The 17,163-nt window shown below is 36.8% G+C and overlaps 1 protein-coding gene across 1 annotated transcript in view; it reads left to right on the top strand.

Annotated features, from left to right (window-relative positions):
• crb (crumbs) overlaps positions 1–17,163 on the top strand; it is a 625,965-nt gene that overhangs the window by 369,774 nt on the left and 239,028 nt on the right. The window contains exons 6-8 of the mRNA XM_067138875.2: positions 4,453–4,557; positions 13,442–13,552; positions 13,858–13,975. Coding sequence (XP_066994976.2) covers positions 4,453–4,557; positions 13,442–13,552; positions 13,858–13,975 — 334 coding nt within the window. The remainder of the gene's footprint in view (positions 1–4,452; positions 4,558–13,441; positions 13,553–13,857; positions 13,976–17,163) is intronic.

The following is a 17,163-nucleotide window of genomic DNA, read 5'->3' as shown; positions in this document are numbered from 1 at the left end:
GCCCCAGTCTAGAAAGCCAAGAATAACGGCCGAGAGGATCCGTTGTGCTGACCACATGACACCTCGTAATCTGCAGGCCTTCGGGCTGAGCAGCAGTCGCTTGGTAGGCCATGGCCCTTCGGGGCTGTTATGCCATGGGTTTTTTTTTTTGTACCCTGTCTTGTGTATGTCAATGATTGTTGCTTCATCTGTCAGATTCAGGGCATTGTGTGTTGAAGCAAAATGACTTGTTACCCTCATGCTGTGATATATATACTGGTGAATGAGGTGATGCAGAATAACCAAGCGCAGAACACATCTCTAACATACAGTATATCAACAGGTTGATTGCTTAGGAGTTATATAGCCTGCTTGAGCAACATGGCCTTGGTGGCACTGTCATGTGGGAAGGGCAGATATTGTGATGTTGATAGCGATGAAACATTGGACACTTTGTCTGAAGATAGTGACATATTGGGGCTCCAGCACACAACATGACAACCACTTCTCGTTCCTATGAACCATCACCCCTCAGAGCAAACCATAAATGTATCCACAAACAGTTTTAAGAAAAAATTGAAAAAAATGTTTTTAGAACAGCGTCAAGAATGCAAAGAAAACCATTGCTGCAACTGCCCAAAACATGAGGCAAATAGTAAAGGTGCTTGAGAGGTGGGATGCTAAAACACAGAAATGCTCAAATTTGCATTTCATCTCATTCACCAAATTCTGGAATGTGCATGGCATAGGACACTCAGTTCACCACCTGCATTTAAACAAGTAGGGGAGGAAAAAAAAAAGGAAAAAAGGAAAAGAAAACACAATGGCTAAATTTTGGACATTCCCAGTTTTAAAGCCAGCAGGTATTTTGTGCACTAATTCGAACTTTTTTGCAAAATAACGTCACGTAAGGTCACAAGATTTGTTACTAGGCGGTATGTTGCTCTTAACACTGCCGTGAGGATCACAGTATTGGAGTATGCAAAGTTATATCCCTCATTTCTGCAAATTCATTCGATGCTGACCAAAGTTGATTTGAGTATGAATTTGTGTTTAAATAGGACACTATCAATGACCGGAGAAAAGTAACTGAAGCTGCTGTGCAAAGTGTCGCATCTACTACCTACTCATCCACCATTCAGATGCATATTTTCATGTCTGGACACCTCACAAAGAAAATGTATACCTGCGTTCTGGAAGCAGGTGTTAAATGTGGCAATCATGTTTCCAACATACTAAACATAAGCAACCTCCAAATATCAGATATAAAAAGAGCACTAGTGGCAATATGTCAATAGCTCTCATACTGTCCTGGATGCATTAGTTACTGGAAGTAAGGGAGTATCGCTTCTCTTGCTGATTCGTGGTCTTGTTAAACCAACAGAAGTTTGTCAACCAAAGCCATGGGACACAGGAATCTAAATTTGCACACAAAAATCATGTCACCTAAAACCACGAAGTACTGTCAGCCTCTTGACATTTCTTTCTTTTGCCAATAAAAATTATTTTTGCAACACGTTGAAGAGTACATAGGTAATGATGATGAGAATTCCATAAACCTACATGATAGAATCTTCATTTTTCAAGTTACATTATTTTATATAGGCATACAATCAGTTGAGTGAACCTCAGAAACAGCCTATCCTTCATTATGCATGGAGGGCACCTGGATACGTGCCACAAGACACGCCACTTCCATTCCGTAATGTTGTTGGACATCAGTTTTGCTGTTCTTGACGCATGCAGCACTTATCAGAAATAAATTGACTAGTGGGTTCACATTTTCAATACAATATATCAAGTAAGTGACTTCAGTACAGAACAGAAATGAAATTTATAGCTTATAATTAAACATGCAGCACTCCTGACTGTGATTCCAAGGCTGTCATTAGTTTGCTCATGGTACAAGATGCAACTTTGTTTGCAACACTGCCTTCTCATACCACATTACCACGTTGTAGAATGAGATGTGTATATGACATTTGAAATTTCAAAGTCTCGTATTGCTTTTGGCAGACATTATAGTCACGCACTGTACTTTTATAAGCCTTGTTCTTTTTTAGGGGTTACGGGTGATTGCAAAATGCTATACTTCCCCTGTGAGTGAAATTTTGTGTACCCTTGGGACTCCAGAATTCTGCCATCTTTCTAGATGAACATTCTCCCATTTGGCTACTGCTAACTATGTCCAGTTTTCAGCATATCCTTGCGTACATAAATCCTTATGAGAGGCTATCTTGTACAGCCATTTTGAAATTTCTTACAAATACATAGTTTTTTTTCATTGGCTCATGGAGCGTAGAGTTTCCGTTAGTTCAAGTATTGTTCGAGAAACATAAATATGTATTATTAATGATGCAGCAAAAGCTAGAAATAGTGTATAAACAAAGGAAATTTCAGAACTTCATGTGTCTAATAAATGCAACAAACATAACCGTCTCTACAAAGAATACAGTTCTGAAGTTGAATGATGAAATAACATTGTTGTCTAAAATAATTCCTATTTTTAGCTCACCTTTGTTTAGAGGTTTGAAAAAGTATTGTATCCCATTCTACTGGAACCAGAATGATAACTAACTCTGTGGTTTTCAGCAGCAAATACCATTCAGTTTCTTCTAACGAGAAGATCTGAGCAGACAAAGCATTCCAAATATACATGTCCTATATTAAAGATGGTGAGAGTGTTTTGTAGCAGAGGTCAGGTGTTCTGCATGCCATGCTCAACTGTTGTATTATGGCTCCTCAGAAGTGCAATTGAACCCTTTACATCCACCAAGGCCACAGTGTTCATAAATTTGTAATACAATCTGAACATTAGAAACTAACCACTTCATGTCGGTATCGATATGACAATCTAAGAATCAAAAAATTATTTAACCACCTAATAAGTACCTTTATAAAGGTTTATAAAAGTTAGACAATCTGAACAGCTTACAGAAATGTACAAATCTGGCTGTTATAGTACCCTCTCAGTTGTGTGCGGGCAGATTATTGACTTTGTGGATTAATGGCAGTAGTGTAGAAAAATGTCAAATGTAAAAAGAAATTGGGACAAGTTCCAAGCACTGAAACTTACTGCATTTGACATCATCATAACACTGACTCACAGTATCCTACCTCTCAAACAGCAGTGGCCTCGATTATGCTGGAGTTCAGTTCAGGGAACAATCTCTCTGACTCAATTTTGCTCTGAACAAAGTCTCCTTGAATGAAATATGATTTACTTGATGTAATATGAAAATTTTGCACATTGTGCACAATAAAATTTATTATTATTTAACAAGTTTAATAAACATTGGTGCTGTTAGTCTGAACATTGTTCAAAATGTGTAGTGTTAATGATCCAGCAGAAGCTGGGAAAGTGCATAAACTTTGAGTTATGGTATGGGTGAAGTAACAATCTAGAACATCTTGAAAAGCAAAGACAAAATAATAAATTTTGTGAGCTCCTCTGACTCATCTACGTGTTTGTTAAAGCAGAAAACAATGATACAATGAAAATGTCTACCATGCAGAACTGAATAAAACCATGTTGGAATGGTTTCAACAGAGATGAGGAGAAGGTACGCAGTTATGTGCCCAACAGGCCCAATTTTCATTTCTTTATCGATATGTTGGAGATTAAAGGCAACTTTAAATGAATTGTCTGGTTGGCTAACAAGATTTAAACAACTGTTAAATACTGTATGTTAGTCATTTAGTTCCATTTAACTCCATACTATCTTAATCTAGCAAATGCTTCATCAAAATATCTATTTCACCCTATTTGTGAATTATCTATGGTTTTCAGTTATCAATGGTTTCTCCTTCCCCAACTATTGTGGATAATCGAGAGTCTACTGTATTGTGACTGTAGCTCCATGCAAAAGTGCCACTACTTCTATAGAACTCATACTTTCCTTATAGTATGAAATTGTGGGTTTGTAGGCATTGCATTTTCCCTTATGAACATCGGAGTGGGTTTCAGAAGCCTCATGTCTAATGGTTAGGGTCAATTATAAATCCATGAATTGAGCCTGTTGGAATGGCTTTTATATCCATCCATTTAGAGGATCCATTGAGCATAGGTTCATACACTTCCTCGTAAACTTTGTGTTGATCTTCTCCAAGGCATCAGCAGTCACAAAACTATTGCCTTAGAGAATATATTGTTCTTCCACCTTGTATTTTTCTAGTGATATGCCCAAGGCTTCCTTTGAACTTTGGTGCAAATTTGTTAAATACATAATTGGTAGCTTTTATTAGTTAATGTAATCACATGATTAGAAACACTTCCTAGTGGGTTTAGATTTGTGAAATTCTTTTGAGTTGATTGAATGAGTATGTAAATGTGGGAATTGTAGTTTGACTTGTAGTGAGATGTGTTTTAATTGATGAGGTAAGTTAAAAAAAAAATATAGATAGTAAGCTATGCAAGTTATACAAGAAATGTGAATACATAGCATATATCACTGAATACTGCTGTCTTTTCAGGCCCCACATGTGAACGCAATGGTACCAGTCCATGCAAGAATGGTGGAACCTGCCAGGAAAGGAACTTTGGAAACTATAATTGTATCTGCGATTCATTCCACACAGGTAAGTGTGTTCACAGAAAGTGAATGTCATTGAAGGATGTGTATGAGCTACAAATTGCCATAGTTATATGCAAATATGAAAAAATAAAATGTTAAAAATCTGTAAACAAGCCCTGCTCAGTTATAATTACAAGGTACATTTTCAACAAGTAATCAGTAAAATTACCATTACAATTACTTTATAGAACAATAATCTTGAGGAAAACACTGTTTTTTTTTTTCTGAGTCTGGAATAATACAGGAGTTTGCAAGGAAAAGAGACATTACTTGACAATTGTCACTAGATGAGATTAAACATGATACATAAGAACCTCGTTTATCCGGATTAAGTGGGACCAAAACTGATCCAGATTATCGAAAATTTGGATAATCTAGAAAAACTAGAAATCAAATACAGTACATGTTATATAATATATTAACGTAAGTTGTACAGTAATACCTTTTTCAATTGTAAAAAAAAAATAACACTTTTCTTACATTTACGACTGTTTCATGCACTAAAATAATGTGTGAGCTTTTCTGTTTTACATTTGTATAGTATTTGCACGCAGCACGATCACAAAGACATTTTACTAACATTTCTGGCGGTGTGGTTTCAGTCCGTGATTCTCAATAGGCCATCAGTTTGTCCACCTGCATTGTTGCATTTCCACGAGTTATTGCTTCTTCTGATGGAGTGCCGGTTTCATTTTCGAATTCACCATCACTCTCGTCATTACCTACCGAGGAACAAGAGGCAATAGTTTATTCATCTGTCATTATGCCGTAGCCTGAATTACAGTCATTTTTCAACCAGTCATTTACGTCGTTCACATCTACGTCCGAGCATCCGGGAATGCGTGCAAATGTGTCAAGGAACTCAGAAGAGTCCACGGTTTTCCATTCTCAATTCCGGGTGAATGCCGCGACGGTACCTTTGATAGACCACGGCCGACTTACTTCCAATTCCTGTCCTTAGCTATCTTGGTGGAAAAGACATTTAAGAAGATTCGACCCCATAAAATAAATACTGTACAAGAAGAAATATTTCTTATTACTTTCGATTTGGATAAACCGGAGAACTGGATTAATGAGGGCTGGATAAACGAGGTTCTTGTGTACTTTGGAACTTTCAAAATGATCTTTTCCCATCACTTTTGTTTTAGTTAATGACTTTTAGAATTTCAAATTATTTGTTATGTATTTTGCAAATAAATAAATTTATTCTTAATATTCTTGTCACTAAGCCTCAATGTCTTTGGGGCAAAGTACATCTTTGCATTTACTGAAAAGACACCCTACAGGGACACTTGAAGAAACATCTATTAAGAAAATTGTTGGGATAAGTATTATGTCTTCGGAAGTACTGGAGAGATTAGAAGTACCTCACTCAGAACTTGTGGAAGCTACTGGTTCTTCTGTAGTAGGACTGGACAAGTTATCTTCAACATAATTTATCCCCCTCCCCCATAATGTTTCCATGTGATGTATATCAATTACTACAATGTAATGATCACTACATCTCTGGCTTATGTCATTAAGAGAGAAGGATACTTAAGCCCAAGAACAGTACTTTCTCTCGTAGTTTGATTGCTGCCTGGGAGATTTTTTTTGCTAGGGGCTTTACGTCACACTGACGCAGATAGGTCTTATGGCGACGATGGGATAGGATAGGCCTAGGAGTTGGAAGGAAGCAGCCGTGGCCTTAATTAAGGTACAGCCCCAGCATTTGCCTGGTGTGCTTGGGAGATGGATTACCTTGGATCGAGTAGGGGTATTTCAATTGACTTGACAAAGAATACTGCAATGTATTTGAAATGCCGTCAAACTGTACCAAATTTACAGAAAACAACAACATGGTTCAACCCAGAAGAAGAACTAAATAACAATTAGGTTTGTATCATCAGCATATAGAACTAGAGTTTTTACTTGAATATTGTGAGGAAGATCATTTACACAGATTAAGAAAAGAACAGGCCCGAAAATACTACTCTGTGGAACACCTAAGTCAACATTCTTCACCCAAGAGTGATATCTTATTATGCTCTTTACCATTACAATGTGAAATTTCAACAAATTGAGATAGTTTATCGAGGTATAATCCAAGTCAGTCATCAACACTTCCTCTGACCCTAATCTGATACAATTTATGCAACAATATTTCATGATCAAGCATCAAATGCCTTTGAAAGGTCGAGGAATACGGTTGTCCCATCACAGTTTCATCATTATCAAGAGCATTTATGACTCTGTAAAATGTGATAAAGCAGACAAAGTACTTCTGTCAGTACTGAACCCATGCTGTGCAAGTTATTTAACAAGTTATATTTGATGAAAACTTTTGTAAGCCGATCTTTCATGCCACATTCAAATATTTTTGAAATGACAGTAAGTAGTGATATTGGTCTAAGTAAGGAATGAACTCGTTTCATGAGGCTGTATGCATGTGAGGTGAATGGAGGAGGATAGGTTATCTAGGAGAATAATGCTCTCAGTAATGGAGGGTAAGAGAAGTAGAGGGAGATCAAGATGACAATGGTTAGACTCGGTTTCTAATATTTAAACGATAGGAGGTATAGAGATAAATGTTGCCACAGGTAGTTACATATAGAGGATTGTGGCGTAAAATCATAGAGGCTTGCAGACTAAATGCTGAAAGGAATAACAGTCTATAATGAATATGTATGTATTGCCCACTTATTACCTGGCTAACCCAAGGGGGAATGTTCGTTCAAGGCTGACCAAATTTTTAGAGGCATTTAAGGAAATAGGATGGATGACCAAGCAAAAACAATAAATTTTCAAAACAATATTTATTCAATATAAACAAAAATATTCTTGCTGTGACAAAATTTTAAAATGTCATTTCATGTTGCCGAGTTTCCTCCAGTAGTGAGTGTACAAAATCAAATTAATCTTCACCCCCTGTGGGTGCGGGACGCGGATGAATATACACACGGTATCCCTTGCCTGTCGTAAGAGGCGACTAAAAGGGGCCGCAGGGGCTCTCGACTTGGAAGCGTGGGTTGGCGACCACAGGGCACTTAGCTGAGTCCTCGCATTGCTTCTACTTACTTGTGCCAGGCTCCTCACTTTCATCTATCCTGTCTGACCTCCGTTGGTCAACTCTTGTTCTTTTCCGACCCCGACGGTATTAGAGCATTCAAGGCCTAGGGAGTCTTTTATTTTCACGCTCTTCGTGGCCCTTGTCTTTCTTCGTCTGTTACGGTACTTCATTTTTTGAAGTGACGGATCCCTACTTCTTTCTTCTTTTTTATCTACCCCCTGTGGATGGGGGGCACAGGCGAAGAATTCACCCATGGTATCCTCTGCCTGTTGTAAGAGACGACTAAAAGTGTCGACCAAGGGATGATTGTATTAGAACCATGAAACTGCTTGTGATTAGTACCACCACGTGGGGAACACCATGGGTCGCTTTTACTTGTGCGTAGTACCACTATGTTGGATACCAAATAGGTTTGTGATTAGTAGCAAACGAGGGCTCGATGGCTTTTACAGTACCTGTGATTAGTAGCACTATATGAGTGACACCATGGGATGAAGGAACCCATGGTTCTGGCTTTCCTTTGATTAGTACCCACTATATGAGGAACTCCACGGAATTGTACGAGTCCCTGTGGTTAGTACACTTAGGTGACGAACACCATAGGTTTGTGTTGCCTGTCAAGGGCGCCGCAATGTGCGAAACACATTAGGTCTGTAATACATGTGCGAATTTCATTACCTGTGAGTAGTACCATAATGTGTGGAATATCCGTGAGTCTACGCTACTCTTGATTAGTACCGCAACATGACAAATACCATGGTTCTATTTTTCTAGTGATAAGTACCATTACGAGGGGCCGATGACTTGGATTTTGGACTCCTTTCGAATATAAGCATCATCGTTTCAGTATCTTGTTATAGAGGCAGTCCCTTGTTCAGTAATACTATTGTTCTACGCCAGCTTCTCTACATGTGAGGCACTGTGGGTCGGTTCCACTGATCGTTTTAAATTCATATCCATCCATTCATTCTTTGTCCTCATGTTTTGAATTGTGGTCAGTGGAGGATTTTGGGTTTTTAATTTTTCGTTTCATTTCATCTCATTTTGTATCATTAGGGGCCGATGACCTAGATGTTAGGCCCCTTTAAACAACAAGCATCATTAAATTAATCTTCGTCGGTGCAGACAAAAGTTAGGCTCTGAAAAATAACAAACTCAAATTAGGCCTCCATTGGCTTCAAAAATTAAAATTTAGAAAATATGACTGAGACTCTCCTAATTCACAGTAACATTTGCAAATCAACTAGCATTTAACCTTCTCTTATTATTTACAATAGCAAAATTTAACTAAAAAATCCCACTTGTCCACGTGGTAAATCTCTGATTGAAATTTTAATTAATAATTATTTACACTGTTGCAATGTAGGTAACGCTAGTTTATTCAATTTATGAAAATCCTCCTATTAATCATGAGTCTACTTCCAATGTCACAATTAATTAATTGACACTACTGTTGATTGTCATCAGATTATTTCATTACATTTCCCCTAATAATTACACGATCGTGTTCACTAAGTTAACGTATTCCACCTATTAAGTTCTTGATTCAGTCATGACTCCTCTGATAATTGAATTAATTAATTAACTAATTATTATTACCTCCTTGATTTACATGTTAGATATGCAATCTAGTGCAAATTGATTTCTATCCGCACAGTATTTGAAATCTCTGCCATTGCTGTTTTTCTTTTAACTACATGATTTTTGTCTGAATCAACTTTCAAAAGAAAAGAAATTTAAATCTAGTCTTTATGTTGTTATAATCTCAATAATTTATCCTTCAGCACTTCCATTGAACCAACACTTTGACAAAACAACACAGGAATAATCTGAGTCATCGCGGTGAACGCATGACTAGATTAAAACACTGTGAAAAATGCACATCTGAAAATATTGCTAACTACTCCATTCATCTCATTCACACAAGGGTAACACGAATTTTACATACATTATTTTACACTCGAATCCTGACTTAATTTTATCAGTTCATTATCTTTATATGTGGTCGGGTCAGTAAAGTCAAGTAGATGAACCTAAGTCTGTTAACACACTCGACTGAGCCTATGATCAGTGATCGAATTATAGTTATCACTTTTATTGAGTAAATTATTTAAGAATGACGATGATTCATTGTAATTTCAGAATATTATCTGAAGATTTGATAGAAATAATCATCACCATCAGGCGGGTCATCAGGTTGCTAACACAGAGTCCGTGAGCCTCAATTAATTATTATCAATTCGTATACATAACATATGCATTCAACACGTGCTCCAAATTATACTAACTCACAGTGTTCCAAAGACACCAACTACAAAATTATTATAATTATCCCTCGGGATCACCAGTATTCACTAATAGAGCACAATAAATATCTTATTCAAGAATAATCTAACACTGTTTATTGCTCACGGCCATTAAGTCACTGTTTAACCCGGTCTCATACTAAAATTTTGTTATTATTATTATTATTATTATTATTATTATTATTATTATTATTATTATTATTATTATTATTAATGGTTATTAAATCTATCAACCATCTCGAAATTATCTTGAAAATGGATGACACGATCATAAAGAACTGTAGGATAATGCATGGATTACATTCAATTCAACTCTACTCATTGAAATCGTAAACAGTTCCATCTCACAGTATCTCAGATATCACATGTAATTTAAGTTAAATTTTAATGTGAGGTCAATTATTTTTGTACGTAAACCTGCAATTGAGAATCCGTTCAAAAGAACAACTATGGCAAACTACACTAATAGGGTGCACAAACCTCGATCACACAGGTAACTCGTCTACTTCGGCACCTTTAAGAATGGAAGTTTGAAATAAATCTAACTACAGCAAATACTAATGGAACTACTAACTAGAGAAGGAAGATCATCTAGTTATTACACAGATGAGAAAGATATTGTACAATAAATGGGTACTTAAATGTTAGATGCTGTTCGATTTCTGGTTGATGTCTTCACCATTCTGACACTTCCATCTCGTTCACCTTCTCCATGCCAGAATCGCCTTACATATCTAGCAATTCATGGTGACACAGCAGTTGACGTCCCTCGGTGAGAATGATGTATTTCTTGATGACACAGGATCCATCTTGCAGTCGACGATGATATCCGTTGAGCTGGGTCTTCGCCACATGCAAGTTGAGTTTAGCTGTAACTAACACAACAGGCATTAAAATGTTCATGAACCAGTTGAAATTCCATTAACGTGTTGAGTAATACACTTAACTTGTATCTTTAACTCGAATTACCGCACGGTGAAGTTTTGTTCTCAATGTCTAAAGCCTCAAGTAGCAGAGTAGGCTGCTGTCCGTAAAATTAAGACAAGTACGATGTAGTTCACAATGCATTCAGCTGTCCATGCGACGAGAAAGTAAATCAGCAAGTAAGTAAGAAGAGAGTGATTTAATGTGCTCACAAAGTCTTATACTTTCTGGCTCAGGGGTGTGTCGTTTTGAATGACAATTATTGGTTCACTAGTATATCCTTTTATTGGCTACGACTATTCTAGAATTCTGTAGATTGTACTTGCTCGCTATGCACACGCGCTGCTGGCCGCGGGAAACCTGTTAGTCATGTGGCCTCCTCCTTTCTCTCGATCGAACATCGGATCAATACTTGCTATGCTCAGAACTGGTAAAATCCACCGTATGCACATGGAAAACAGCTCGCTGGTGACAGAATCTAGCCCTTGACAAATAATAAAACTTTATAAGGCTGGCCTGTAACTTTAAGCTTATTATTGACCAAATTTGACGGGGACAGTATGTATCTATGATTGTATGTGTGCTTCCACTTTTAAAGATTATGATAACTTCAGCTATTTTAAGAGATTCATTGATAAGCCAATGACTGTATTACAAAATGAGTTTTGTGGGAATTTCATCTACCCCCATGTAAGTTTTATTTTCCTAAAACTATATTTTAAAAACTTCCAATTCTGATACAGGAGTTATTTCCATAGAAGTTTGAATAAGGGTTAGAAGTTTGTGTAATACAGTAAAACCTGTTCTGACGTACACCTCTCACTGGTGGACACCCCTCCTTAACAGATTATTTTCTAGATCCATGATAAACTCCCCTGTTGTGTGCGAGTAATTTACCCCTCTTATACGGACACCTTCTATTACAGACATGTACCCATCATAGTCATTAGAAACTCCAATGAAACCTCTCCTAAACGGACAGTTGGTTTTGAAAGAAATATATATATATATATATGTGTGTGTGTGTGGTTTTTTTTTTGGTACATAAATACTGTACTGGAACAACAGTATTCACTTTTTGCACAGATGGTACTTTGAATCTGCAATTACTGTACTGTAACTTGCAGTGTAGGTTGTACATGTTCTTGAAAGGCAACAATAGGCTATGCTCCCCTTCCCTGCTCTTAACTGAAATGCTTGACTGCTGGAATTCATACTTTCACTGTCGGGTTATTTTTAAATTGACTCGTAGGCTTTTGATGTGTTCAGTTTTATTTTAGTAAGTTAGTATGCATTAACATGGCTCCAAAGAAGTGTTCAACTCTAAAAAAAATTGTAGGCATAATAGACTATCATAAATGTGAAAAGTGGTGTGTGTAAACTGTCTAAAGTGTTTAAGATTGGAAAGACACAGGTAGCAGAAATTGTGAAAAACAGGAGGAGCTTATGAAAGTATGGCATTTGAATGGCAACGAACAGCAGATGGAACAGTTTCAAAGTGGTAGTGGGGCTCATATTGACAAGGCACCGCTAGAGTGGTTTGGTAAAATAAAAAGTCAGAATGATTCTGTGACAGGACCAATGATACAAGCAAAAGCGTTGGAATTTAAGGGTATCTGTTTCATACCCTCTTTCAAGTGGACATTTTCAGACCTTTTTTACAGTCCCAAAGGATCTGATGCAGGGAGGTTTTATTGTATATATGATTCATTTGCATTTTGAAGTTTGTGTGGTAGGGATGGAAAGAAATCATTTATTAATTAACAAAGTCCTGATCATTTTTTATGGTAACAACTTGATTTCTAACTGAGTGTCTGTTGGTTTCTCCCTTGATTACATTCTGTATGGTTTGTGATTTATTGCACATCTTGTCAACTTTCTTGTACATTATATTAACTGCTCCAAGAACTCTCCGCTAGATTGATTTGTGGTTTTTAACACACTTGCAAAATTCTGGGTCAAAACTCTGTTGTGTTAGTCTACTCCATTTCACTGATTTGTTTTTTTTTTTTTTGTTTTTGTTTGTTTCTTTCTTTCATTACATATGTCTTCAGTGCACATCTCAAAATGAGTATACAATAGGTCTTATACAAAATTCATTTTCTTTTCCATGGCACTCTGCTCTATAAGTTTTCTTATACATTTTCTTTCATTTCTAACCCATTAATTTATTTCCTTTCCATTTTTCTCTCTTTCTTCAATTATAAAACCAAAACTATCTCTATGCAGGTAAGAGAGTAAGAGTAAGAGAGGTAACTTAAAAGGTCCACCTTTTCAATACAAACAAAGGAGTAGTAGGTAATGACTTACATTGTCAGTAAGCTTGATGCTAAGTGAGGTAGGAATGGTTAGCCCTTTGCCTGTGCCCCTTTCTCCAAGGAATTAACCTGGTATTCATTTCTGTTGTAGACAAAGTGAATGCTGCTCCAGAAGTGGAGGTTTTATTTCTAAATTTTTCAGTTTCCTGACAGAGAATGGAACCCATGTCCTTCTGAGTGAATTAAGCATACCTTTCCTGTCTTGGGTAGAGACTATCCCATGAATTAAGTCCTTGTTACTGTTTTCATTTTAATAAAGAATTATAAATTTTGGTCTTGTCTGATTTTCAGGTAAACATTGTGAGATCGAAATCAACTCGGAGACATGTGAGGTTAATCCTTGCAAGAATAATGGCACCTGTCGAGTGGAGAACAATATTAACAAGTGCACATGCCCTCCAGGTAAGACAGTGAAAATGTGTTGATTTATTTGGTACATGTTATAATAATGATTAAATTCAGGTAACGTAGAGAGCTTCTCACGTTCAGAAGTAGACAGACGTAAACAGTATAAAGTCAATTTGTCATATTTCTATTAGACACCACAATAATGGAAGTTATTGTTACATCCACACCTACTTCAGGCTAAAGATGAAAGACATTCTTTGTCCTGAAAATGCATCAACCACCTACCTTGAGATGACTACTCCCACACTAGAAGGATCCTAAGAGACTTATTTTACCTGTCAAATTTGTTCTCATTATAGGATATACTGGAGATACCTGTGCGACCAACATTGATGAGTGCGAGTCTCATCCTTGCCAGAATGGTGGTCTCTGCCAAGATCATGTCAACAATTACACCTGCCTATGTGCTGGAACTGGGTATGCACCTCCTAAATATAGCAGACTTCACTTTTACAAATATTTATTGTTAATCTGATGTAAAATACACTATACAAGTATTTTGCTGTTGGGGAGGAAACAGTATCTCATAATTTAATTCAGTGGAGTGGGTGATGGATGGGAAATTGATAGAACCAACACAAGCATGGTCAACATGATTTGTTTTATGGACACTAAGAAACAATCAATCAATACTGATCTGCATTTAGGGAAGTCGCCCAGGTGGCAGATTCCCTGTCGGTTGTTTTCCTAGCCTTTTGTTAAATGATTTCAAAGAAATTGGAAATTTAATTAACATCTCCCTTGGTAAGTTATCCCAATCCGTAGCTCCCCTTTCTATAAGTGAATATTTGCCCCAATTTGTCCTCTTGAATTCCAACTTTATCTTCATATTGTGATCTTTCCTACTTTTAAAGAAACCACTCGAACTTATTCTTCTACTAATGTCATTCCACACCATCTCTCCGCTGACAGCTCGGAACATACCACTTAAAAGTAACAACTCTCATTATTGATCCGTATTGAAGATGACGTTAGGCATAGATATCAAGGATAATTTAATAAAAAACCACCTATTCAATACTTTCCACGTTTAATGTGGTTATTATCTACATGATTTTATGTAGACTTATTTAGGTCAGGTATATGTTTCACCCATTATTTTGGGCATCTTCAGCCTGTATACAACCTTTAGGTCAAGGTTTGGGACCTTTTTAACCAATATAAACATACCAATATATACACTATATACAATATATACAAACATTAGTGAACTCTTAAGATGGGTAACATAAGTTAATACAGTTGAGTTTTTTGGTCCTAATCTATCTAATATGAAAAATGTCCAAAACTAAAATGGATCTTCTTTTTGGTAAAGAGCCCCAGTTTTAATATCACCCTTTCTCAAGACTTATGATAAAAAAGAAGATCCATTTCATTTTATTTTTGAACATTTTAAGTTAACCACAATACAGTAGAATTGCCAAGTTAAAACACATTTAATTTAAATTTATATTTTCAATCTTGACCAACCTACAATCAACAATCAGTTCAAATCTCCACTTATTGTTGACGACACATCCTGTCAACAGACACGGTACGTCAAGAACATGATATGATATAGGGGTCACACAAACCCCGATATGTAATCCTCTTTACCAAAAAGAAGATCCATTTTAGTTTTGGACATTTTTCATATTAGATAGATTAGGACCAAAAAACTCAGGGGGGTGGTGTCTTCCCGCATCGCGCTCACTTGTTTCTCTCCCTGGCCGCCTTCTGCGTGACGTCATGGGATGTGAAAACAGCACTCGCCCGTCCTGCTAACACGTATTACTACTACAGTCTAAAATGGTCATAACTTCTGAACCATTCATGCAAATAATGTCCTGACAAGGTTATTGTAATCCTTATAAAATACTCGAGGAGGTCAAACAATTTATTTCGATGAGGAATTCGAGGATAATATCGAAATATTTAATTTTAAGGAGCTAATTTTTTTAACCTCGGACTCTAGCATAAAATCGCTTCTACAGGGCAACCGGTTGGAAATTGGTGTATAACATCGCAGACTTTTTTGTAGAGGTTTCTATGCTCTACATTTCGTATGCTTACACTTGGGGTCTATCATTGACGGTTCAGGCAGCGTAAGCCAAGAAAGCAAGTGACCGACCGTCCGACCATTTTGTCTCTTTCTTCGTATTTACTGTATATTGGATCAGGGATACTGTATTATTTCACGAGCTTCAAAATATATTCAGAAATATAAGTTATTAGCACATAATAATGTTAATGTTATTGGATTTTATGTCCCACTAACTATGAATTTGAGCACCTTCACTACCGGAATGAGACAGGATCGAACCTACCAAGTTGGGCTAAGAAGGCCAGCGCTCTACCATCTGAGTTGCTACTCAGCCCGGCTATTAGCACATAATAATATTATAGTAGTTCACTACGTGTTCGTGTAGTCAGGATCTGAAGTAGAACCACTGTACTGATTAAAATGCAGTCAACATATTATGGAAATGTGTGTGCTGCTATGAATGTTGGCACGCAAAAGAACTCCCGTGGGACAAAATTATGGCACCTCGGTTCTCAGAAAACCGTAAATGTTGTTAGTGAGACGTAACACACATAACGTTATTATTATTTTGCATATTATAAAGACAATAATGACAACAACCATCATAGCCAGTTAGTTTGCTACTGTGATGGCATAACAATACTTCCTCGTCAGCAATGCTTGGTTGTTGATGCACTTTGTAATAAACTCTTCAATATCTCCATTATTACAGCTCGTACGGTAAAAAGGTGTCAGATATAAATGACTGAATGAAAATGTAACTGGATCTCGGTTATTTCAAACGAGGGCCTCACACATCCCAGTCATCAGTGGTTGAAAAACATAGCCCAGTTTGAAATTACATTTGGTGTGTTTCACGGTCAGACTGTATCCAGATGCAAAAACGTAATGAAAACTATTATTTCTATTATTAAGTCAAAATTTCCAGTACTCCATGACAAAATAATTTGTCTCTACGTAAGGACCAGGACATTTCTTAGGATACGGCATTTAAATCCAAAGAGTAAGGAGCTAGCACTGAAAAAATATGCCAATAAGAAGGCTAAGCTTTGGGCTGGTTCATCAACTAATTAAGTCTCCTGACACGTAAGTTTAATACTTTAATATAATTCTATAAAGATGTCGATATGATGCATATTTTCCTACGCCATTTGATCTAAATATTTACTTCATCAGGAAAGAAATTAATCATTTTGAGTTGCATGGCAATATCTTATTTCATAGTTGATGTTCTGCCTGCTCAGCATGTGATAAAATTTAACGCATCTTCACTCATCTTGTTTTTAAATCTATTGGAAGTACCGTTACTTATCGAACCAGATTATTATTTGATGAAAGATTCGGAAGATGTTTCACAGGCGCGAGAATTGACAGGCTTGCTGTACAGCGACTGTGTACCTTACTCGTTATCGTTCATACCGCGTGACGTCATAGCGCTCCAGCCAATGGGAGCTTCAACCTCCGAAGTAGCCTACCTAATAGTGTAGTTACCTTGTAAAAAACTTAACTGTATTAACTTATGTTACCCATCTTAAGAGTTCATTAATGTTTGTATATATTGTATATAATGTATATATTGTAT

Source organism: Anabrus simplex, chromosome 1, assembly GCF_040414725.1.
Source record: "Anabrus simplex isolate iqAnaSimp1 chromosome 1, ASM4041472v1, whole genome shotgun sequence".
Lineage (NCBI taxonomy): Eukaryota > Metazoa > Arthropoda > Insecta > Orthoptera > Tettigoniidae > Anabrus > Anabrus simplex.
This window is presented reverse-complemented; position numbering and strand designations above follow the sequence as displayed.